This window comes from Hypanus sabinus, chromosome 16 (genome assembly GCF_030144855.1).
Source record: "Hypanus sabinus isolate sHypSab1 chromosome 16, sHypSab1.hap1, whole genome shotgun sequence".
Lineage (NCBI taxonomy): Eukaryota > Metazoa > Chordata > Chondrichthyes > Myliobatiformes > Dasyatidae > Hypanus > Hypanus sabinus.
Genome location: NC_082721.1, coordinates 41,626,251 through 41,650,093, shown reverse-complemented (window position 1 = coordinate 41,650,093; position 23,843 = coordinate 41,626,251). Strand labels below are relative to the sequence as shown.

The 23,843-nt window shown below is 43.4% G+C and overlaps 1 protein-coding gene across 16 annotated transcripts in view; it reads right to left on the bottom strand.

Annotated features, from left to right (window-relative positions):
- Positions 1 to 23,843, bottom strand: part of LOC132406245 (receptor-type tyrosine-protein phosphatase S-like) — a 475,477-nt gene that overhangs the window by 94,394 nt on the left and 357,240 nt on the right. For all 16 annotated transcript variants that reach the window (XM_059991616.1, XM_059991623.1, XM_059991621.1 and 13 more), the window contains 3 exons: positions 13,081 to 13,340; positions 12,064 to 12,154; positions 5,228 to 5,443 (listed from right to left, as the gene is read on the bottom strand). In XM_059991616.1, the coding sequence (XP_059847599.1) occupies positions 5,228 to 5,443; positions 12,064 to 12,154; positions 13,081 to 13,340 (567 nt within the window). The remainder of the gene's footprint in view (positions 1 to 5,227; positions 5,444 to 12,063; positions 12,155 to 13,080; positions 13,341 to 23,843) is intronic.

Here is a 23,843-nt window from a genome sequence, read left to right as displayed (position 1 = left end):
GTCCTAAGCTATTCAACCTTTCCCTATAGCTTAGGTCCTCAAATCCCAGTAACATCCTTGTAAATTTTCCATGTAGACATTTAACCTTATTTACATCTTTCCTGTAGGTAGGTGACCATACGATACAAAATATTAGGCTTTAATAAGGTCTTGCATGATTTCATCCCAACTCCTGTACTCAGTACTTTGATCTATGAAGACCAATGTGCCCAAAGCTTTCTTTATAACCCTATCAACATGTAATGCCACTTTCAAAGAATTATGGATCTGCATTCTGAGATCCCTCTGTTCTACTGCACTCCTCACTGCCCTACTGCTCACCATATAAGACTTTCCCTGGTTGGTCCTCCCAAAGTGCAACATCTCACACTTGTCTGCATTAAATTTCATCTGCCATTTTCAGCCTATTTTTGCAGCTGGTCTAGATCCTGCTGTAAGCTTTGATAGCCTTCCTCACTATCTGCTACACACCCAATCTTGGCGGCATCTGCAAATTTGCTGACACAGTTTACCACATTATCATCCATTCGATGATATAGATAACAAACAACAATGAACCCAGCACCAATCCCTGCAGCACACCACTAGGCATAGCCCTCTAGTCACAGTCAATCATCTGCTATAATTATCTAGCTTGTCCTGCAAAGCCAATGCCTAAATCCAATTTACGACCTCATTTTGAATGCCAAGCCACTGAACCTTCTTGACCAACCTTCCATGTGGGATCTTGTCAAAGGCCTTGCTAAAGTCCATGTAGACAACATACACTGTTTTGCCTTCATCAACTTTCCTGGTACCTTCTTCGAAAAACTCTATGAGATTGGTTAGAGACAACCTACCATGCCCAAAGCCATATTGACTAACCTTAATCAGTCCCGGTCTATCTAAATACTTGCATATTTGGTCCCTTAGAATATCTTCCAATAACTTCTGTATTACTGATTACAAACTCAATAGCCTATAATGTCCTGGTTTATTCTCAGACCCTATCTTAAATAATGGAACAACATTAGCTATCCTCCAATCATCCAGAACGTCACATGTGGCCAAGGGTGTTTTAACTATCCCTTCTGGGGCCCATGCAATTTCTGTATGAACCTTTCATGGAGTCTGAGGATCAGGCCCTGGGAGTTATCCGCCATAATCTACCTCAATACAGCAATCACCTCCTTCTCTGTACCCTGTCTAGGGTACATGACCTTGCTGCTGTTTTGTCTCACTTTTACAGACTCTGTACCTGTCTCTCACCTTGCCTGTTAGAGCAAACTCATGTCTTCCTTTAACCCTCATGATTTCCTTTTTAAGTGTTCCTACCTGCCTATATCTGCTATGCACCTCCTTCTTTTTCAGGGAAGCCAAGGTTCCCTAAACCCGTTATCCTTGCCTTTTATTCTGCAGGAACATACGAACTCTGTACTCACAAAGTTTCACTTTTGAAGTCCTCCCACTTCCCAAGTACACCTTTGCCAGAAAACAACTTGTCCCATTCCACATCTACCAGATCCTTTCTGATACCATCCAAATCAGCCTTTTTTCCAATTTGGAATCCCAAACTGTGGACTAGCCCTATGGTTTTCCACAGTTACCTTGAAATGAATTACTAGATCACTAGATGCAAAGTGTTCCCCTACACAAACTTCAGACACCTGGCCAGTCTCATTCCCTACTGTAGCACTCTCTCTAATTCGAACTTCTATGTACTAAGGAAATGTACCTGAGCATATTCGACAAACTCTACCCTATCTAACCCTCTCTCAGTATGGGAGTCCTCGTCAATATGTGGAAAGCTAGCATCACCTATTATCATAACCTTATGCTTCTTGTAACAGTTTGTGATTGATCTACAAGTTGCTTCATTAAATCCTGCAGACTGTTGGGTGGCCTATAATATAATCCCATTAATGTGATCACACCTTTCTCAAATAACAGAACCACCGAACATTGAGCTGTCAGTCCTACCCCTCCTGCAACCAGTCTCACTTATGGCACGTGCTGATCCATGCCCTAAGCTCATCTGCCTTTCTTACAATACACTTTGCATTGAAACGTATGCAGCTCTGAACATTTGTCCCACCATGCTCAACCTTTTGACTCCTGACTTTGTATGTAGGCTTAACAACATCTTTCTCTACAACCAGTCTGCAATTTATTCTGGCACACTGGTTTCCATCCCCTGAAACTAATTTAAACCATGCCACTGCCCCCCATCAGCAAATCTTCCTGCTAGGACACACAGCTTTATAGCACTGTAGTAGTTTTGGTAGTGTTCTAATTTATTCTGTAGTTCCTTAAAATACATAATTTGTTACTCAGTTAAATGGTAGCTTGTCTTTTTCATACTTTTTAAACTATTTCCATGAAGCTTTGGCCGACTGGAGTGCTACTGAGTTGGGCCAAACTATACTAGTCCCGATGTGTCTCAACCAGAATCCACTGTATTATTGTTGAAAAATCAATATATTGCATTTTGTCTGAATCCAGGAGTTTATGCTCAAACATTTGACATTATATATCCCTTAAAACAAGCTCTTCTTACCATTTGGTGAATTAAATAGAGATAAGAGACCATTTTCCTTGGATTCAATCCAATTTTAACTAACTCAAGCAGGTTGGCAAGCCCCCAGGATGGTGGGGAAGCTATTCCATGAGCTTGCAGGAGCAATATATTTTATAAACATGTATGGTCAACCTACAATCTGAGTAACTCTGATTTGGAATAGCATGCTTATTAATTCTGACAACTATTACTGCCAAAATTCAAATTGTTATTTTTCTACCATTGCCTGTAATTCTTAATAAATCTGGATCTAATGCCTTGGAATTATACAACTAAAATATATCAATTTTTCTGTCTCCTGAAATACTCTGTAACTCTCACCTATCTGAATAGATATCCAGTGACTAAATAGAACATACAATGAGACAGCACTGGACAGGCAGTTCAGCCCATAATGTTATGCCAACCTTGATGCCCATTTATACTCTACATTCTCTTCCTGTACACAATCCACATTCCTTCAATCTCTTCACATTCATGTGTCTATGCAAAAGCCTCTTAAACTCCACCAGGCTGCCTGATTCCTCTACTACTCTTGGAAACTCATTGCAGGCAACTACCACTCTCTGTGTTTAAAAAAAGTGCCCCTCGCATTGCCTTTAAACTTCCTCACCCTCACTTTAGAGCATGTCCTTTGGTGTTTGACATTTCTACCCTAGGGCAAAGATTCTCACTGCCTACCCTACCTATAACTCTTAAAAACTTCTCCTAGGTCTCTTCTCAGCCTCCCAAACCCCAGAGAGAACAGCCCACCTTTGTCCAACCTTTCTTCATAGCTCATACCCTCCTTGTAAATCTCTTCTGCACCCCCTTCACAGTCTCCACACATATCCTTCATATAATGGGCCAACCAGAACTGCATGCAGTTCTGAGTGCAGTCTACAGAAGTTTTATATAACTCCAGCATGACCTCTTTTTTGTTATACTCAACACCCCTACCAATGAGAAGGCAAGCATGCCATCTAGTTTATCATCTTATCCACTTGTGTAGCGACTTCCAGTGAACTATGGAGTTGGACCCTAAATTCCCTCTGTGCCTCTATGCTGATCTACCATTAACAGTACACCTTCATCTTATCTTTGACTAGTGCTAGCCATCGTTCATCTGGAAGATTATTCCACTGAAGAGACATGAACACAAAGATCTAGAGCGAGGTACCAATGTATGACTGTATGACAAGTGGAATATTGCATATTTTCAGGTGGATAAACTAAGACCATATCTATCTCTCTCATCTGGACTAGAAAGGCAGCATGGTACTCCACTTAATGGAAGTAATCCTTCATCAAAATGTTGGACAACATTTTATCCATCAATAATCATTGCTAAAGCAGATGAGCAGTTCATTCCCACATAACCATTCATAGAAGCTGATGAATACAAACTTGCTTGTTTTCCCTACTTTACAACTTTGAGGTCATGGTAAGCTTTATTTAACTGGATTGGACTCAATTCCTGTTTGATACCCCTCTTGTGATGTGGATTGAGTTGCTTTACTAGATTAAAGGTGATTTTAAAAAGTGTTATTTTTATTGCAGAGCAGAGCCAATTCCTTATAGACACCTGAGAAAGAACTGGGGTTCCTCTGGTTACGGAAGACCTGACTTAATGGAAAACTGACTTAATGCATATTCTCTGCTTCTAGATACAGAACTACAACTTCTTCACGAGGGGACAGTGCACAGAAAAAGCCAAGGTATCCTCTAAACTCTCTTTCAGTTAAGGTCAAACATTACCAACCCTGAGCCAGTTAGCTTCACATGTTCTGAAACTGCTCACAGTGAATCAGCTCCCCTGTTACTCGCTTGGGCTGCATTCAGCCCAACATTTTCCGCAGGATACTAGCTGGTAACATCTTCTATCACCATGGATAGCTTTTACAGATGCATTATGGAAAGTATCCTATCTGGATGCGTCACAGCTTGTTATGGCAACTACCTTGCACAAGTTCATCATGAAAGTCCCCTCCTTTTACTCCATTTGCTTCGTTAGTCAGCATAATCAAAGAGTGCTGCCACCCAAGTCATTCTCCTTCTCTTGCCTTCCATCAGTCAGATGATACAAAAGCTTGAGATCACATACTACCAAGTTGTAGGACAGATTCTATTCCACAGTTATAAGACTCTTGAATGGATCTTTTGCATGATAAAGAACTGATATCTCAGTCTGCCTTGTCATGGCCGTTGCTCCTGATTTAACTACCTGAACTGTAGTTTCTCTGTAAATATAACACTATATTCTGTATTCTGTTAATGGTTTGACTTTTGTACTACTTCATTGTAAGGAATGACATGTTTGGATGGTATGGAAACAAAGCTTATCACTGCTTCTTGGTATACATGCCAACAATAAACCAGTTACCATTTACAGTAAATTCAGTTCACGGACAGCTCTTAGGAACAGAAACATCATCTAACTCTCCTGTACTTCCTCCTCAACCACAGTGTGGTGTCCTCTACAGAAACTCATCCTCAACAGTGTGTGCCTGTGGTCTCCTGATCCCAGACAAGTGCCTGGTACAAGAGCAGTGATATTTTCTAAAAGTAAGAGAACAGACGCAAACCATGAGAATGAAATTGACAGGTAGGGTTTGGGAAGGCAGATGGGATATCAACGATATCATTAGGTAAGACGTTCCCAAGACGTCTCCAAAAAGTCGAGTCACTCACCGCTTCTGGAATGTCCAGAACACCCAGGATGAAGAAGACATATTTGTTACCCTGCTCGAGTGGCTTGTTTTCAAACCCACCATAAAACTGTTTGTCACCAAGAATGAACTCCTGTGGGAGACTGTCAAAGCGACCTGCTATATAGGGCTTGGTGTGACCCAGTTGGCGCCGGGAACGGAGACTTCTGCGTCGGCGATGCATCAGGTCCTGAAGAAGCTGGACAACAAAGAGAAGAATTTATCAGAACAAGTGGAATCTGACAAAGGAACCAAGAGAAGATAGCTCCTCAAACAGACGTGTAGGAAATGACAACTATCAATCTAAATGCTTCAGAGGTCTCCCAAGCACAGCTTTGTATTACATGCTCTTACTGTTACAGAGTTCTCTCAGTGATACAGGCTTTCTGAATATTATAGGTTTCCTCACTGTTATGGGTTCTCACAGTGTCACAGGTTTGCTCAGTGTTACGGGCTCTCTTGGTTTTAAGATTCAGTGTTATGGGCTCTCTCGCTGTTACAGGCTCTCTCAATATTACAGGCTCTCTCAATATTACAGGCTCTCTTGATGTTACAGGCTCTCTCAATGTTACAGGCTCTCGGTGACATGGGCTCTCGGTGTCATGGGCTCTCTCGGTGTCACGGGCTCTCTCGTTGTCACAGGCTCTCGGTGACATGGGCTCTCAGTGTCATGGGCTCTCAGTGTCATGGGCTCTCAGTGTCATGGGCTCTCTCGGTGTCATGGGCTCTCTCGGTGACGGGCTCTCTCGGTGACATGGGCTCTCTCGGTGACGGGCTCTCTCGGTGACATGGGCTCTCAGTGTCATGGGCTCTCTCAGTGTCATGGGCTCTCTCGGTGACATGGGCTCTCAGTGTCACGGGCTCTCAGTGTCACGGGCTCTCGGTGACATGGGCTCTCTCAGTGTCACGGGCTCTCAGTGTCACGGGCTCTCAGTGTCACGGGCTCTCAGTGACATGGGCTCTCAGTGTCACGGGCTCTCAGTGTCACGGGCTCTCGGTGACATGGGCTCTCTCAGTGTCATGGGCTCTCAGTGTCACGGGCTCTCTCACTGTCATGGGCTCTCAGTGTCACGGGCTCTCTCGGTGACATGGGCTCTCTCGGTGTCATGGGCTCTCTCAGTGTTACGGGCTCTCAGTGTCACGGGCTCTCTCAGTGTCATGGGCTCTCAGTGTCACGGGCTCTCTCGGTGACATGGGCTCTCTCGGTGTCATGGGCTCTCTCAGTGTCACGGGCTCTCAGTGTCACGGGCTCTCAGTGTCACGGGCTCTCAGTGTCACGGGCTCTCAGTGACATGGGCTCTCAGTGTCACGGGCTCTCAGTGTCACGGGCTCTCAGTGTCACGGGCTCTCGGTGACATGGGCTCTCTCAGTGTCATGGGCTCTCAGTGTCACGGGCTCTCTCGGTGACATGGGCTCTCTCGGTGACGGGCTCTCTCGGTGACGGGCTCTCTCAGTGTCACGGGCTCTCTCAGTGTCACGGGCTCTCTCGGTGACGGGCTCTCTCAGTGTCACGGGCTCTCTCGGTGACGGGCTCTCTCGGTGACGGGCTCTCTCAGTGTCACAGGCTCTCTCGGTGACGGGCTCTCTCGGTGACACGGGCTCTCTCAGTGACGGGCTCTCTCAGTGTCACGGGCTCTCTCAGTGTCACGGGCTCTCAGTGTCACGGGCTCTCTCGGTGACGGGCTCTCTCAGTGTCACGGGCTCTCTCGGTGACGGGCTCTCTCGGTGACATGGGCTCTCTCAGTGTCACGGGCTCTCTCAGTGTCACGGGCTCTCAGTGTCACGGGCTCTCTCGGTGACGGGCTCTCTCAGTGTCACGGGCTCTCTCAGTGTCACGGGCTCTCAGTGTCACGGGCTCTCTCAGTGACGGGCTCTCTCAGTGTCATGGGCTCTCTCAGTGTCACGGGCTCTCAGTGTCACGGGCTCTCTCGGTGACGGGCTCTCTCAGTGTCACGGGCTCTCTCAGTGTTACGGGCTCTCTCGGTGTCGGGCTCTCTCAGTGTCACGGGCTCTCAGTGTCACGGGCTCTCTCAGTGACATGGGCTCTCTCGGTGACGGGCTCTCTCAGTGTCATGGGCTCTCTCGGTGACACGGGCTCTCAGTGTCACGGGCTCTCTCGGTGACATGGGCTCTCTCGGTGACATGGGCTCTCTCAGTGTCATGGGCTCTCTCAGTGTCACGGGCTCTCTCAGTGTCACGGGCTCTCAGTGTCACGGGCTCTCTCGGTGTCATGGGCTCTCAGTGTCACGGGCTCTCTCAGTGTCATGGGCTCTCAGTGTCACGGGCTCTCTCGGTGACATGGGCTCTCTCGGTGTCATGGGCTCTCTCAGTGTCACGGGCTCTCAGTGTCACGGGCTCTCAGTGTCACGGGCTCTCAGTGTCACGGGCTCTCAGTGACATGGGCTCTCAGTGTCACGGGCTCTCAGTGTCACGGGCTCTCAGTGTCACGGGCTCTCAGTGTCACGGGCTCTCGGTGACATGGGCTCTCTCAGTGTCATGGGCTCTCAGTGTCACGGGCTCTCTCGGTGACATGGGCTCTCTCGGTGACGGGCTCTCTCGGTGACGGGCTCTCTCAGTGTCACGGGCTCTCTCAGTGTCACGGGCTCTCTCGGTGACGGGCTCTCTCAGTGTCACGGGCTCTCTCGGTGACGGGCTCTCTCGGTGACGGGCTCTCTCAGTGTCACAGGCTCTCTCGGTGACGGGCTCTCTCGGTGACACGGGCTCTCTCAGTGACGGGCTCTCTCAGTGTCACGGGCTCTCTCAGTGTCACGTGCTCTCAGTGTCACGGGCTCTCTCGGTGACGGGCTCTCTCAGTGTCACGGGCTCTCTCGGTGACGGGCTCTCTCGGTGACATGGGCTCTCTCAGTGTCACGGGCTCTCTCAGTGTCACGGGCTCTCAGTGTCACGGGCTCTCTCGGTGACGGGCTCTCTCAGTGTCACGGGCTCTCTCAGTGTCACGGGCTCTCAGTGTCACGGGCTCTCTCAGTGACGGGCTCTCTCAGTGTCATGGGCTCTCTCAGTGTCACGGGCTCTCAGTGTCACGGGCTCTCTCGGTGACGGGCTCTCTCAGTGTCACGGGCTCTCTCAGTGTTACGGGCTCTCTCGGTGTCGGGCTCTCTCAGTGTCACGGGCTCTCAGTGTCACGGGCTCTCTCAGTGACATGGGCTCTCTCGGTGACGGGCTCTCTCAGTGTCATGGGCTCTCTCGGTGACATGGGCTCTCAGTGTCACGGGCTCTCTCGGTGACATGGGCTCTCTCGGTGACATGGGCTCTCTCAGTGTCATGGGCTCTCTCAGTGTCACGGGCTCTCTCAGTGTCACGGGCTCTCAGTGTCACGGGCTCTCTCAGTGTCATGGGCTCTCTCAGTGTCACGGGCTCTCTCGGTGTCACGAGCTCTCGGTGTCACGGGCTCTCTCAGTGTCACGGGCTCTCAGTGTCACGGGCTCTCTCAGTGTCACGGGCTCTCAGTGTCACGGGCTCTCTCAGTGTCACGGGCTCTCTCAGTGTCACGGGCTCTCAGTGTCATGGGCTCTCTCAGTGTCACGGGCTCTCAGTGTCACGGGCTCTCTCAGTGTCACGGGCTCTCTCAGTGTCACGGGCTCTCAGTGTCATGGGCTCTCTCAGTGTCACGGGCTCTCAGTGTCACGGGCTCTCAGTGTCACGGGCTCTCTCAGTGTCACGGGCTCTCTCGGTGACATGGGCTCTCTCAGTGTCACGGGCTCTCAGTGTCACGGGCTCTCTCAGTGTCACGGGCTCTCAGTGTCACGGGCTCTCTCGGTGACGGGCTCTCTCGGTGACACGGGCTCTCAGTGTCATGGGCTCTCAGTGTCATGGGCTCTCAGTGTCATGGGCTCTCTCGGTGTCATGGGCTCTCTCGGTGACACGGGCTCTCAGTGTCACGGGCTCTCTCGGTGACATGGGCTCTCTCGGTGACATGGGCTCTCTCGGTGACATGGGCTCTCTCGGTGACGGGCTCTCTCAGTGTCATGGGCTCTCTCGGTGACACGGGCTCTCAGTGTCACGGGCTCTCTCGGTGACATGGGCTCTCTCGGTGACGGGCTCTCTCAGTGTCATGGGCTCTCTCGGTGTCATGGGCTCTCTCAGTGTCACGGGCTCTCTCGGTGTTACAGGCTCTCTCAGTGTCACGGGCTCTCAGTGACACGGGCTCTCTCAGTGACACGGGCTCTCTCAGTGTCACGGGCTCTCTCAGTGTTACGGGCTCTCAGTGTCATGGGCTCTCTCGGTGTCACGGGCTCTCTCAGTGTCACGGGCTCTCTCGGTGTCACGGGCTCTCTCAGTGTTACGGGCTCTCAGTGTCATGGGCTCTCTCAATGTCACGGGCTCTCGGTGTCACGAGCTCTCGGTGTCACGGGCTCTCTCAGTGTTACGGGCTCTCTCAGTGTCACGGGCTCTCTCAGTGTTACGGGCTCTCAGTGTCATGGGCTCTCTCAATGTCACGGGCTCTCGGTGTCACGGGCTCTCAGTGTCACGGGCTCTCTCAGTGTCACGGGCTCTCTCGGTGTCACGGGCTCTCTCAGTGTTACGGGCTCTCAGTGTCATGGGCTCTCTCAATGTCACGGGCTCTCGGTGTCACGAGCTCTCGGTGTCACGGGCTCTCTCAGTGTTACGGGCTCTCTCAGTGTCACGGGCTCTCTCAGTGTTACGGGCTCTCAGTGTCATGGGCTCTCTCAATGTCACGGGCTCTCGGTGTCACGAGCTCTCGGTGTCACGGGCTCTCTCAGTGTTATGGGCACTCTCAGTGTAACAGGCTCTTTTGGTCTCTTCCCAGCAATTTTGGAGACTCTGAGGGAGGGAACAGCTGAGTAATGAAGTACAGTGAAGAAGAGGGATGGAACAGACTGGCTATAGCACAACAGGTCAGACCAGCCTGGAGAGACACTGGAGTCAGTGAGATGGATTAGACTTCTTGGCAGAGATTGGCAGAGAAGACCAGAGTAGCAACTGCGGGCAGTGACTAGTAGAGTGGGTTGACTAAACAGTGGAAGAGCAAGTGAACCAGGGGGACAGGTGAGGCCAGAAACTGAGGTTGGGAAAAGCAGATGGAAGAACAATCAACCGATTTTTTTAACATATGTTAATATGTCATTAGAAGAAAGTAAATGAAATTCTTTAATATAACTGGCTTATAGTCTATAGATGGAGATGTTGTTCCCATTTGAGCTGAAGTTCTACCACATTCTACATACTTCTACGGAGTTAACAGGATTGTATAATATTCCATGCTAATCTATCAATAAGTTACACACATTTTATTGAAATCTTATGCATGTTGGAAATATTTATCTATAAATTTACTTGCAGAATGCAGATTCCTTTGAGCATTTTGCAAATAAAAATCTATTTAACCCAGAATAATGCATGTATGGAATCATTTCCCAGTCAAGTCATTCCAACTGGAAAATCTGGCTAGTTACTTCCTGTTGTCAGTGATCTTTGTCATCCCGTTGGATTTTCACATGAGATGACACCATTCCCCATGTAATATCTCTATTCGAGCATTTGCATTGCATTTCCTGAAGATGCTGAATCTTGGACTTTCCTGGATAACATGATTCCTTGGCTCTCACTGGAAGGTCTCATCAGACTGGCCTCCTGCTATCTAATTTGTCTCCCTTTCACCTACTCTCACCATATGCTCTGACACCGCTATCAGACCCCACCCCCACAACTGTCCCATTCCAACCTGTTCCTGCTTACCCATTTCCCACATTCCTGACTCCTTGAGTGTTGACTTTGCTGATCTCACCTGCTTCTAACTGGAGCCAAAGCTGCTGGTGGCTCAAGGTAAGAAAGAATCCTCCCTTCCTTTCCAATCCCCACCTTCCTTATGGAATTTTCGTCCCTTAAGCTAAATGTGTCAGCAGAGTTTTGGGAACGCCTGGCTCAGCCATAGCTCCCTGTCCCACATCTCTTTGTGGCTCAGGGGTAACCGCTGCACCTAACATGACACTAGACCACATGAGATAAGATGTGATGGGCAATTCCTCTGAACTCTGGGAGATGGAAAAGGCACCTGTTTACCTGGTTCAATAAGGATGGAACAGCTAGCAATGAGAGTGATACGAACATAAGGACATAAGAAATAGGAGCAGGAGTCGGCCATCTGACCCTTCGAGTCTGCTCCTTCATTTAAAAGATCATGGCCGATCTGACCATGGACTCACCTCCACCTACCTTCCATAAACTTTAATTCCCCTACTATGCAAAAATCTATCCAACCTTGTCTTATATTTACTGAGGCAACCTCCATTGCTTCATTGGGCAGAGAATTCCACAGATTCACCACTCTCTGGGAAAAGTAGTTCCTCTTCATTCTCCATCCTAAATCTACTCTCCTGAATCTACATTCCCTAGTTCTGGACTCACCTACCTGTGGAAAAAACTTTCCTGCCTCTATCTTACCTACCCCTTTCATAATTTTATGTTTCTATAAGATCTCCTCTCATCCTTCTGAATTCCAGTGAGTACAGTCCTAGGCTACACTATCTTACCAGCGATGGTGGTAAGAATCTGGAACACAATACCAGTGTGGTGGTAGCAGATAATCTTACAAAATTTAAAAGTTATTTATGGAGGTATAGAAGGCAATGGACTAAATGTCGGTAGATAGCATTGGTGTAGATTGATATCTGATGTTTTGCATGGGCACAATGGGCCAAATGCCATCTCTGAGTGCATTCAAACCTTCTGGAAAGGAAGGGAGAGACTGGAAAGAGGAGGAAAGGTGAAGCACTTGTTGTCTGGCAACTGGAAATACTAATCCTGAAGGATGGAGAGATGAAAGGTTTGTCTACGTACCTCTTCCAGATCCATCTCATCAGGACTGTGCCAGATGTTGATAAACTTGCCGCGTGATTTCTTCAGTGGAACCACAATGATGTAATAGGCTCTGAAACACAAAGCATGCTCTCCTCACAACTTGGGAACAGAGAGCACAGGCTATGTTGAGCATGAAGTTTATTCTGCAGTAAACATCATTAAACACAAAGGGATGAACCAATGTACGGGTCTCCAATGTGTGAGAATCTCTCATTCCCAGTGCCCACATGGAAGGATTTACCACAGGGATAGGAATTTGTAGACTATCAACAACAGACAGGAATGATAACTCTGTGACTCTATACATAGAGCTCGGTATCCTTGAGGTGCTTGGCCAGGACCAGAAAGGTCTAAGGCTGATGTTGGGCTTCTGAGCAATGGGTTGATTTTACTCGTAGCAGCAGGTGACTATTTCCCTTCAATCTCGCTGGGGTAAGATGGTGGTGTTGCGGAAGGAGCTGGGGGTTTTGTGGAGAAGAGGCATGGAGAAAGAGTGGCAAACACTATTGTGAATAATTGCTATTGGTTGCTATTTCACAACTCAACGATATTGGCATTGGTTTATTATTTTCACATGTACTGAGATACAAAGGTTTTGTTTTGCACGCCATCCAGCCAGATCATGCCGTATACCAGTATACTGAGGTAAAAAGTAAAAAGAGTGAAAATGTAGTGCAGTTAGATGAATAAGGTGCAAGGAACACACTGAGATGGACTGGAAGGTGCAGAGTGAATCTGGAGTGTATGAGAGGTCTCTTCAAGAGTCTGTCGTCAATAGAAGCTCTCATTGATTCTGGAGGTGGAAAGTTAGCACCACCAGGATGGACAATAAGAAACAGAGGAAGCGAGAGAGAGTAAATAAAATAAATAAAAAGCTAGAGAAAAAGTCAAACCGTTTAATTAAGCATTTGCATGGGAACTAAATCAGTGCACAGCAATCCCAGCCCCTGGGATGAATGTGAGAGGATATAAAGTTTAGGTTAGGCCCTTTCTTACATGACTGGTGTCACTGTCTCCACCTTAGGCATCCGGACTAACAGGGTCCCATCGGGTTCCACCTTCTTGATGAAATATGGCTTAGTGCCCAGGATGGCAGGTGCCGTGCGGGCCGATACTGTTTGCTGCAACCCACCCACCGTGTTGCCGCGGTTTGTTAGCACGAATGAGTACTCTCTGTCCGGTTCAAGGTTGGTGATCAGCTTCTTGGTGGCTCGTCCATCCACCTCAACCACAGACTGACCGTTTCTGTACTGGATCTGGGCACAAAGAGAGGGGGACAAAGAGGAGAGAGGCTGAGATGATGGTGATTTTGTCCCCAAATTACCAGATGAGTACAGAATTGTACCTATGCCAAAACAGACAAATTGCAATGCAAACAATGAACTGTTTTAGGATCTCAGTGGGTCAGGCAGTACCTGTGCAAAGAATTACACAGGTAATGTTTCAGGTCAAGAACATTCATCTGGTCTGGACAAATTTAAAATTCAGTCCAGCTGAAGAATTTCAGCACAAAACATCAGCTGTCTATTTCTATATCCTGATGAAGGGTTTTGGCCCGAAACATCGTCACTACCTCCTCCCATAGATGCTGTCTGGCCTGTTGAGTTCTGCCAGCATTTTGTGTTTTTATAGCTGTCTATTTCTCTCCACTCAATTGGCCTGACCCATTGAGATTCACTAGAAATATGTTTTAAAGATCAGATTTCAGTGTCCGCAGTCTCCTGTGTCTCTGGTGAAATCGCGAGATTTAATTAATAAAAGATGAATGGCAAAGACATATTCATTTCTGAACATTGATTTTACACACGTTATCCAGTTTTGCTCTGTATTTTACGTGTATTTGCAGTGCTTTCTCTTCTGGAACGATGCTCCACTTTGTCACCCTCTCATCAAGTTAAACCTTTGAAGGTTCAAGGCTGGCCACAAATTCTCATGAATAATTCAGGCTAATGCACAAATACAGTACTTAAGAAATGCTCTGGTTGGAAGTGAAAAGTTTTGTACTAAATGCTGTAAGTCCCAATGGTTCAGGTAAACCTTAACAAGAAATTTTCCTGACATTAAAGTCAAGACCATTCAGTGGTGATAATAGGAATAGTATATATCAGGGAATTCAAACTACCTGCAGCAATACAATAATCATGGGAGATTTTAATGTATTATTGACCAGGAAACCAAACTATTAGCATTTATTTATTTATTATGGTACAGCGTGGAATAAGCCCCTTCCAGCCCTTCGAGCCATGCCCGATTTAATCTGAGCCTAATCACAGGACAATTAACCTACCAATACCGATCGGTACATCTTTGGACTCTGGGCAGAAACCAGAGCATCTGGAGGGAAACTCATGCCGTCACAGGGAGAACGTACAAACTCCTTACAGGCAGTGGTGGGAATTGAACCAGGTTTTCTGGTACAGTAGAGCATTGTGCTAGCCACTACCATGCTGCCCCGCGCAGAGGATGAATTAATGAAGTGAACACAAGATGGTTTCCCAGATCAATCTACTGAGGAACCAATGCAAGAAAAGGCTATCTTAGAGTAATGAGGGATTTTAAAAGGCTTTTAGAAATAAGATATTATTGTATGATTTAATTTATTAAGGCTGAAAGTAATTTAGTTCAATCTGCAACAGTTGCTAAATCTAAACAAACCAATCTACAAAGATTGAGCTGGGTCAACAACAGGGTAGATTGGAAAAATACATGAAAAAAGTATGAAAAAACTGTGGATCAGAAAGGACTAACATTTAAGTAATGAATACACAATTTATAACAGGTACATTACCCTTTATGCAACAAAATTCAAATTGGAAATATGAACCAACCATGGCCTCATTTCCTGTCCCAATTCTCTGCAAACGTTTGAACCCCCTACTCTTTCAAAAATGTACTCTCATCCTCAGTGTAGCAAACTGCGGCCACTTTGACCACTTTGTAATACAAGGGACTTCGTTTTCTTTTTTGTTGCTCTAATTGTGCTGCATCTTGTGTAATTTTATATAATTTGTGTTGTTAGTATATATTTTTCTTCTGTATGTTATGTATCTGATGATGCAGAATTTGACTTTGACATTTAACACTTTTTCTGCTTCTTCTGGGGGAGGAAATTCCACAAATTCAATACTTTCCTGAGAAGAGAAGTGGGAAATTTGAAGAATTCAGAACAAGAGGACAAAGATCTGAGAAGGGAATTTTATTTAAGACCAATTTATTACAATTATAAAAGCTGGTGTTCAAAGCTTCTGCAGAAACACTATATGTATCTGGTGACACCTATGTACTTTAATAATAAATTTACTTTGAAATTTGAAAAGGAAAATGGGGGAACACCTCCCTCTCCCTTGCCAGGGAGAGAGAGAAAAGTGTGGTTTGTTGAATGTCAGATGAAATGCAAAGCCTTTGGGGTAACGTTGCTCTATGTTTTTGCTATTGCTTAGCACATGCTTGGGCTTGGTGATGGCACCGATTGCTTTCTTTTTGCTGCTGGGGGAACTGGGGGGGGGCTTTGGGGTTCTCACGGTTAACTCTCATTCATTCTTTGGGGTACTTCTCTGTTTTGGTGGACGTTTGTGAAGAAAAAGCATTTCAGGATGTATATTGTATACATTTCTCTGACATTAAATTTGACCTTTGAACCTTGAACCTTTGAAAAGATAAGTAGGTTATGTGAGGCTATTACCAACTGAGATAGGTGAAATTATTTAAGTGAACAATGAATTGGCAGAGAAATGTATTTATTGTTTATTTGTTTGTTTGTTTGTTTATTTATTTATTTATTTATTGAGATGCAGTGCAGAATAAGTCCTTCCGGCCCCTTGATCTGGGCTCCCTAGCAACCCCCGATTTAACCCTAGTCTAATCGCAGGACAATTTACAATGACCAATTTGTTGAGCATATAAAATTGCAGAAATATTTGCATCATATTGTAAATATATTGTGTGATTACGCATTCTTTGTTTACACGATACAGTTTGGATTATCTGCAAAAATATGTTAATGGCATAGGCCATTATGTTGCCACATTATACATGCATGCCTCACTTAAAGTAAAAACGAAGTTAGACCATGTTCCTGGTTTCACGTTTTTTCTTTTAATTAGCTTTTATGTTTTGAAGTTATAAAACATAACAGAAGTGACAAATAAGTTTTAAACAAACCCAAGGTGACTACCTACCTGTTGAAATGTAGTGAGACGTTTAAGTTAAAAAGCGCAGTGAGAAGTGGTCAAGTAAAAAAAAAACAAGCACAGCACATGCTTCTTTTCAAGGGACAGACATGGTCAAGTTTAAAAAAAGGCAGATAGTGGACAAATTCATGACAGTGACTACTGGGTGATAAAAATCACAAACAAAATAAAAGCAGAAAAGGCTAGCCACATGTTCGATTCAACAACAGATGTGGTATAGTCAGCACATTTAGCAGTGTTTTGAAGCAAGTGAAGTCACCAATAAGAAGTGAGTGCCAAATTTGCTGAGTGCATGGGACTCAGAGGCAAACAGTTTGCTTAGAACTTTAACTGCTCCAACTAAACTAGCTGAAATGAGCTTTGCTAATAATGTGAAAGTAATGCCGGAACATTAAGAATCTAAACTATTGTTGATTGTAGAACGTTTTAGGTTTCATAAGTGAAATCAAAAGGAAGGGGAGTCCGCTTCAGCGTAAATGGTTGAATAGAAGAGACTGTCTGAGTATTGTCAGGTCAATGATGGGCTTAATGATTGTTTAGTTTGTGGAACCTAACAAGAAAGCATTCAAAATGACTCCTAATTGAAGCACAACTTATATATTAAAAAACAGTTTAATTTGCTGTATCAATGGAAACAGCAGACAGAGATGCAATTGAATTACAGTCAGGAATGAAAGTGAGTGTGAACAAAATTGCAATGTCCAAAAAGCAGCATGCCTGGCTGAACAAATTGTGTTACCATTGTGGCAGAGACTCACACACACCAGACCATTGCAAGTTTAAAGGCAAAACTTGCGGAAAATGCAGCCAAGTATACTTTGAAGCAGGTTGGGCAGACAAAAATAAATGGCGTGCAAAGGGTCGTAAAAAAAGATAACAAGTTGCAGTTTTAAAAAACTCATCTGCACGTTGTTGATGAAGAATTTGATCAGGATGAGGGTGACACAGGAATTGAGATTTACAATGTGAAAACTGACAATGGACATGCAAAGTGGCTTACACCAGAAGTGAACAGCAAGTTAATTAAACTGGAATTGGACACTGGTTTAGCTGTTTCAGTCATTCCACAAAATAATCTGAATGGCATTTTAAAGATACTGAACTGAAGCCAGCAGATATCTAACTAAGAACTTATAACAGAGAAAAGATAACTCCTATGAGATTGGCATTTGTAATAGTGGAATTCAACAACCTACAAGCCACAATGGGCTTTTATGTGGTAAAACTGGAGGGCCAACATTGTGGGGCCATTAACGACAGAGACAACTACAACTGGATTTGAGATTCATCCACCATTTACATGCCACATCCTCCGAAATAGAGTCAACTGAAAGCAAATTAAGGTGATGCCGCAACTCTCTCCAATTAACCTACTAACTGGACTGTGGTCTATCAGAGAAAGCCGAGGCATCTGAAGAAATCCCAGGCATTTTACAGGGAGCATGTACAAACTTCTTACAGATGATGTCAGAATTGATCTACGAACTCCGATGCTGAGCTATAATAATGTTGTGCTCATTGCTGTGCTACAATGGCGCCCCAATTTTTGTGTTATACTTACAAATAAAACAAATATTTTGTGCTAGTATTCATGCAAGATATGAAAAACATGAAAATCTCTTGGAAATAGCAGAGATCTACAGACTTAGAGAGAATGAGGAGTTGAAAGAAATTGGCATCAGCAAGAAAATTGCACTGAAGAAATTAATGAACCAAGAACTCTCCAGGGTCCAGTGTCTGACAACTCAAGGTTTTGGAAGACCTGGCAATGGAAATAGTGGATAGATTGATATTCTCCAAAACTGTTTTCACAGATTATATGAAAATAGATGTTTATCCACGATCTACGAGTTTAAGGAATGGGTGCAAGGGAACCATAGCCCAATTTGTAGTATTGTGTCCATACTAATTTCCCTTCCCAAGAAAAGATGTACTAGAAGATAGAGAGGGGGTGTAATGAAGGTTTACCAGATGGATTGCTGGGCAGATGGGCTTTGTCCCGTAAGAAGAGATTGAGCAGACTGGATACAGTCTCTCTACGGTTCAGCAGAATGAAAGATGATCTCACTGAAGCATACATAATCTGACTGGGCATAAAAAAGTGGATACAGGACTTCCGGTAGATGGCGATTGTTTAGTTGCTCCGAACTTTTGCTCCGTCATTCTCCCTATCTTTGCACTATATGTCTCCATTCTTAAACCTTAGTTAGGAATTTTATTAGGTCTCTTTTACTTGCCTGCGAACACATCTATCTTATAATGTCTACCAAAAGCTCTAAATCCGGGAAAAAGGAAGCTATGGCTCTGCCGACTGAGATTCTCGCTGCTCTGGAACAACATCGAGAAGATATTTTAAAGGAATTTAGAACTTCTTTCAAATAGCTGGATGTCAAATTGGATCAGATCAACGCTAGAGTGGACGAACATGCTGAACATTTATCTCGCATCGACTCAACTTCTGAAGATTTAAAGCACCATGTTCAATACCTTGAAACTCTCTGCTCCAGCCTAGAGGAGAAGAATTGCAAACTTTTTTCCAAAATGGTGGATCTTGAAAACCGGAGCAGACGTTGCAATCCACGAATTCTTGGTTTGCCAGAGGCTCCCCCGTGAATTTTTTTTTTCCGATTTTCTCTGTGAGATTTTTGGGAAAGAATTTTTTCCGACTCCACCTGAGCTTGAAAGGGCACACAGGGTCTACGTTCCCCGTGCAATTCTGTGTTTCCACCCACGGCCGGTAATTTTGTGCTTTCATCAATACCAGGTGAAAAACTGTTTGATTATGGGGGCACGCCGCAGAGGTACTTTTGCTTTTCAAAATAGTCATTTGTTTTGTGGAGGATTATGCCCCCCAGGTTCTGAAGATGCGTGCTGAGCTTAAAGGTGTAATGAAAGTGCTTTTTGATCGCGGACTCCCTTCGAAACCCAGCCGATCTACGAATTACGCTTACTACTGGAGAATATAAGTGGTTTAAATCAGTGGAGGAGGCTGAGGCATTTGTTCGAAGTCTTCCGGCCACCCCGTCTTCTTCAGAACCAGTCTGACCTTCTAAAATGGTGGATAAGTACTTCTCGTAGTAAAGCTATTTTTTCTGGACTCAGACTTTACTTGAATAATTCAGACATTATCTATCGAAACTCTAAGGGCTGTAGACAACCTCTCCCTGGACTTGGTGCGTTTTTTCTAAATAGATAATCTGAGTTTAATGTTTCCCTGCGGACATTTAGATTTTACTTGTGTAATCTATTTTATTCTTGTATAACTTTATCTATAGAGTTCTACAATTGACTTTAACTTGTTTTGGAGGTTTGGAGTTTTTATTGAAGGCCTCCCTGTTGGTTGATTCATAGTTTAAGTTTTGCTTTTTTTTGTGAATGGTTGATAAGTACTTTCTTTGAATCTATAATTTCCCCCTTTTCTCCCTCCCTTTTTTCTCTTTTAATCTTCTATAATTTTTCGCGGGTAGGTTAGTTTTGGTTTTCTTCTGATTTTCTTTGTATTATGTTTTATACTTCTGTTGAAGTTGTTCCTATTTGTAATTATGTTTTCTAGTGCATAAACTAGTTACCATTTGCTATAGTATTTATATGGAACTGTTGTTAACGACACAGAACTGGAAGTCATACTTGGGTTAATTTTTTTAGTAGAGCTAGCTGCTTTTTTTGGTAGCCGTCTAGTTTTGGGTTGCGAGGGTGGGGTGGATTCTCCAGTTCCAACACTACTCACTGTTTCTTTTGCTTTCCTTTGTTACTCAGGACATGTTTCTGTTTTGATTCTATGAATCCATGTTTACATTTTTATTCCCAGACTGTTATTGTACTGCTTGACTTTTTATATGCCTGCTGCCTTCTATGCACTAACAATTGATAATGGTTAATATGCTTAAATTTGTGAGCTGGAATGTAAAGGGATTGAATCATCCTGTTAAAAGAAGGAAGGTATTCGCACATATTAAACAACTCAAAGCTGACATTGCTTTCCTTCAAGAAACTCATATTCGTTGTTTTGATAACTCCCGGCTTCTGTCAAAGTGGGCGGGTCAGCATTTTCATTCATCCTTTGCTGTCAAAGCTGGGGGGGGGGTCCTCCATCCTTATTAACTCAAATATTCCTTTTGAACTCCATAATGGCTCCATACAAATGGCTGTTTTATTATTGTTTCTGGTAAACTATATAATACTAAAGTTGTACTAGCAAATCTGTATGCCCCCAATTTTGATGATGTTAATTTTTTTGAACTTTTTTTCTCCTCACTACCAGACTTAAACTCATACTCTATTATACTGGGTGGTGACTTCAATTGTTGGTTAGATCCTAATTTGGATCCTAATAAAGTCAAATCCTAATTTGGATCGATCGTCCTCTGTTACTAGACCATCTACCAAATCTGCCTTGGCTATTCAATCGTTTCTCTCTAAGTATGGTATCTCTGATATATGGCGTTTCCTTCATCCTACTGAGAGAGATTATTCTTTTTTTTCACATGTTCACCATACCTTTACTAGAATTGACTACTTCTTACTCGATAATCAACTCATTCCATTTGTCTATTCTTGTGATTATCAGAGTATACTGATTTCTGACCATGCCCCAATTACTCTGTCTTTAAATTTTCCTGGTCTCCTTCAGAGAAATAAACACTGGAGGTTTGATTCGACTTTATTATCGGATGATGATTTTCTAAAATTTATGAAGGATCAGATAGCCTTTTACTTTAACACCAATACATCACCTGAAGTGTCATCCCAGATTGTCTGGGATGCCATGAAAGCATATTTGAGGGGTCAAATAACCTCCTATACAGCAAATCTTAATAGAAAGTCCTGTGCAGATCGATTAGACCTCATTAATCAGATTAAAGAATTGGATCAACTGTATGCTCAAACTAAGAATCCTGAATTATACAAGAAGCGTGTCGAACTTCAAACTAAATTTAATCTTCTGTCTACTCAGCCTGTTGAACGCCAACTTCTTGAAAGTAAGAGTCGCTTCTACATTCATGGTGACAAATCTGGTAAATTTCTAGCCAATCAGCTGAGGCGTTCCAAAGCCAAACAACATATTAGAAAGATCCGGAAGGAGAATGGAGACTTTACATCGGATCATTTAGAAATCAATGACGCATTTAAAAATTTCTATTCTCGACTTTATTCCTCTGAATCTTTGAATGACAATATCTCTGTTGATCATTTTTTAAATAATCTGAATATTCCTTTGCTTTCATCTGATTCTAAAGCCAAACTTAATGCGCCTATATCATCAGAAGAAATATCTTTTGCAATTTCTGCATTGTCTTCAGGGAAATCTCCTGGACCAGATGGGTTCCCCATAGAATTTTATAAATCATTCTCTTCACTTCTTTCTCCTCAGTTACTCTCAGTATTATCTGACTCGTTTAATTACGGCAAATTGCCATCCTCTTTTAATGAGGCATCTATTATTCTTTTATTAAAAGTAAAGAGCCAACAGAGTGTTCCTCGTATAGGCCGATTTCTTTGCTTAATGTTGATGTTAAAATCTTGGCCAAAGTTTTGGCTTATAGATTAGAAACTGTTATTCCCTCTATTATTTCTGATGATCAAACTGGTTTTATTAAAAACCGTCTTCCTTTTTTTAACATTCGGCGTTTATTTAACATTTTATACTCACCTCTAACTGGGATTCCTGAATTTCCCTTGATGCAGAGAAAGCATTTGATCATATAGAGCGGAACTACCTTTTTGCAGTTTTAGAAAAATTTGACTTCGGTCAAAGTTTTATCTCTTGGATCAAATTGCTGTACTTGTATCTTACTGCCTCTGTTTTGACTAATTTTCAGAAATCCCAGTTATTTAACCTCAAACGTGGCACCCATCAGGGATGCCCTTTAAGTCCCTTTCTCTTTGATTTGGCTATGGAACCTTTGGCGATAGCATTTCGAAATTGTCCTGAATTGACCGGGATTTGGAGAGGTGGTGTTGAGCATAAAGTTTCTCTTTATGCTGATGACTTATTACTTTTTCTTTCAAATCTGTCTACATCCTTACCTCCAATGTTTTCACTTCTTGACCAGTTTAGCCAGTTCTCTGGATATAAACTTAATTTACATAAGATCAAACTTTTCCCAATTAATAAAGAAGCACAAGAATTAACATTTCGTGATCTCCCTTTTAAAGTAGTTCATAATCAATTTACTTATCTTGGGATTACAGTCACAAGGAAGTTTAAAGATCTCTTTCGTGAAAATTTTGCCAATCTTTCATATACTATAAAACAGAGTCTGTTACAATGGTCACCTCTATCTATGTCTTTGGTAGGTCATATTAATGTGGTTAAAATGTATGTTCTCCCTAAACTTTTATATTTATTTCAATCAATCCCAATTTTTATTCCTAAATCTTTTTTTGATTCCTTAGACTCTATTATTTTGTCATATCTGTGGAAGAATAAGTGCTCTAGAATTAATAAAGTTTATCTCCAAAAATCTAAAAAAGAGGGTGGCATGGCTTTACCTAACTTTCGTTTATATTATTGGGCAGCCAATAGACGTTGTGCTACCTTTTGGTCATTTTTCCATGGCCAACCCGAGTGCCCTAATTGGATGGCAATGGAGTTGAGCTCCACTAAAGAATTATCTATCTCTGCACTTCTTGGCTCTGTACTCCCTAGTAGTTTGTCCAGATTAATAGTTAATCTTCTTGTTAGACACATTTGTGTATATGGGCTCAGTTTAGGAAATTTTATGGTTTCCATGGTTTTTCCTTTTCTAGCCCTATCTTACATAATCACCTTTTTTTACCTACTAAGTATGATTCAGCATTCCATGATTGGTATAGGAAGGGCATTAGATATTTTGAAGATCTTTTTATTGATAATCGCCTCGCTTCTTTTCAACAGCTCTCTGCTAAGTTCAATCTGCCCAATGCTCATTTTTTTAGATATCTCCAAATTAGACACTTTATTATTCCTTTAATTCCTAACTTCCCTGAAGTGCCTGAGAAAAATGTTATGGACTTATTTCTTTCTATTAATCTACTAGGAAAAGGTTTAATATAATTTATTCATGATAAATTAGCAGCCTTACGACGTGCCCCTGTGGATAAAATTAAAATGGCATGGGAGCATGATTTAAATACCTCCTTATCTAATGAGACTTGGGACTCGATTCTCAAATTGGTTAATTCAACCTCTCTTTGTGCTCGCCATTGCCTTTTACAGTTTAAGATTGTTCATAGAGCCCATATGTCTAAATCTAAATTATCTTGATTATACCCTAACATTAGTCCGCTTTGTGATAAATGCAAAAGGGGCGAGGCCTCTCTCATTCATATGTACTGGTTTTGTCCTAGCTTGGAGAAATTTTGGAAAGATGTCTTCATAACGTTATCGTATATTCTGAATCACCACCTAGAACCTAACCCTTTAATTGCTTTGTTCGGTTTCTGGGATGAGACAGATTTACGTCTGAGTTCGACTAAGTGTGGAATATTATCTTTTGCCTCTCTCCTGGCTAGACGTTTAATCTTCCTTAGATGGAGAGATGTTGCCCCGCCCACGCATGCTCAATGGCTTGATGATATTATGTCCTG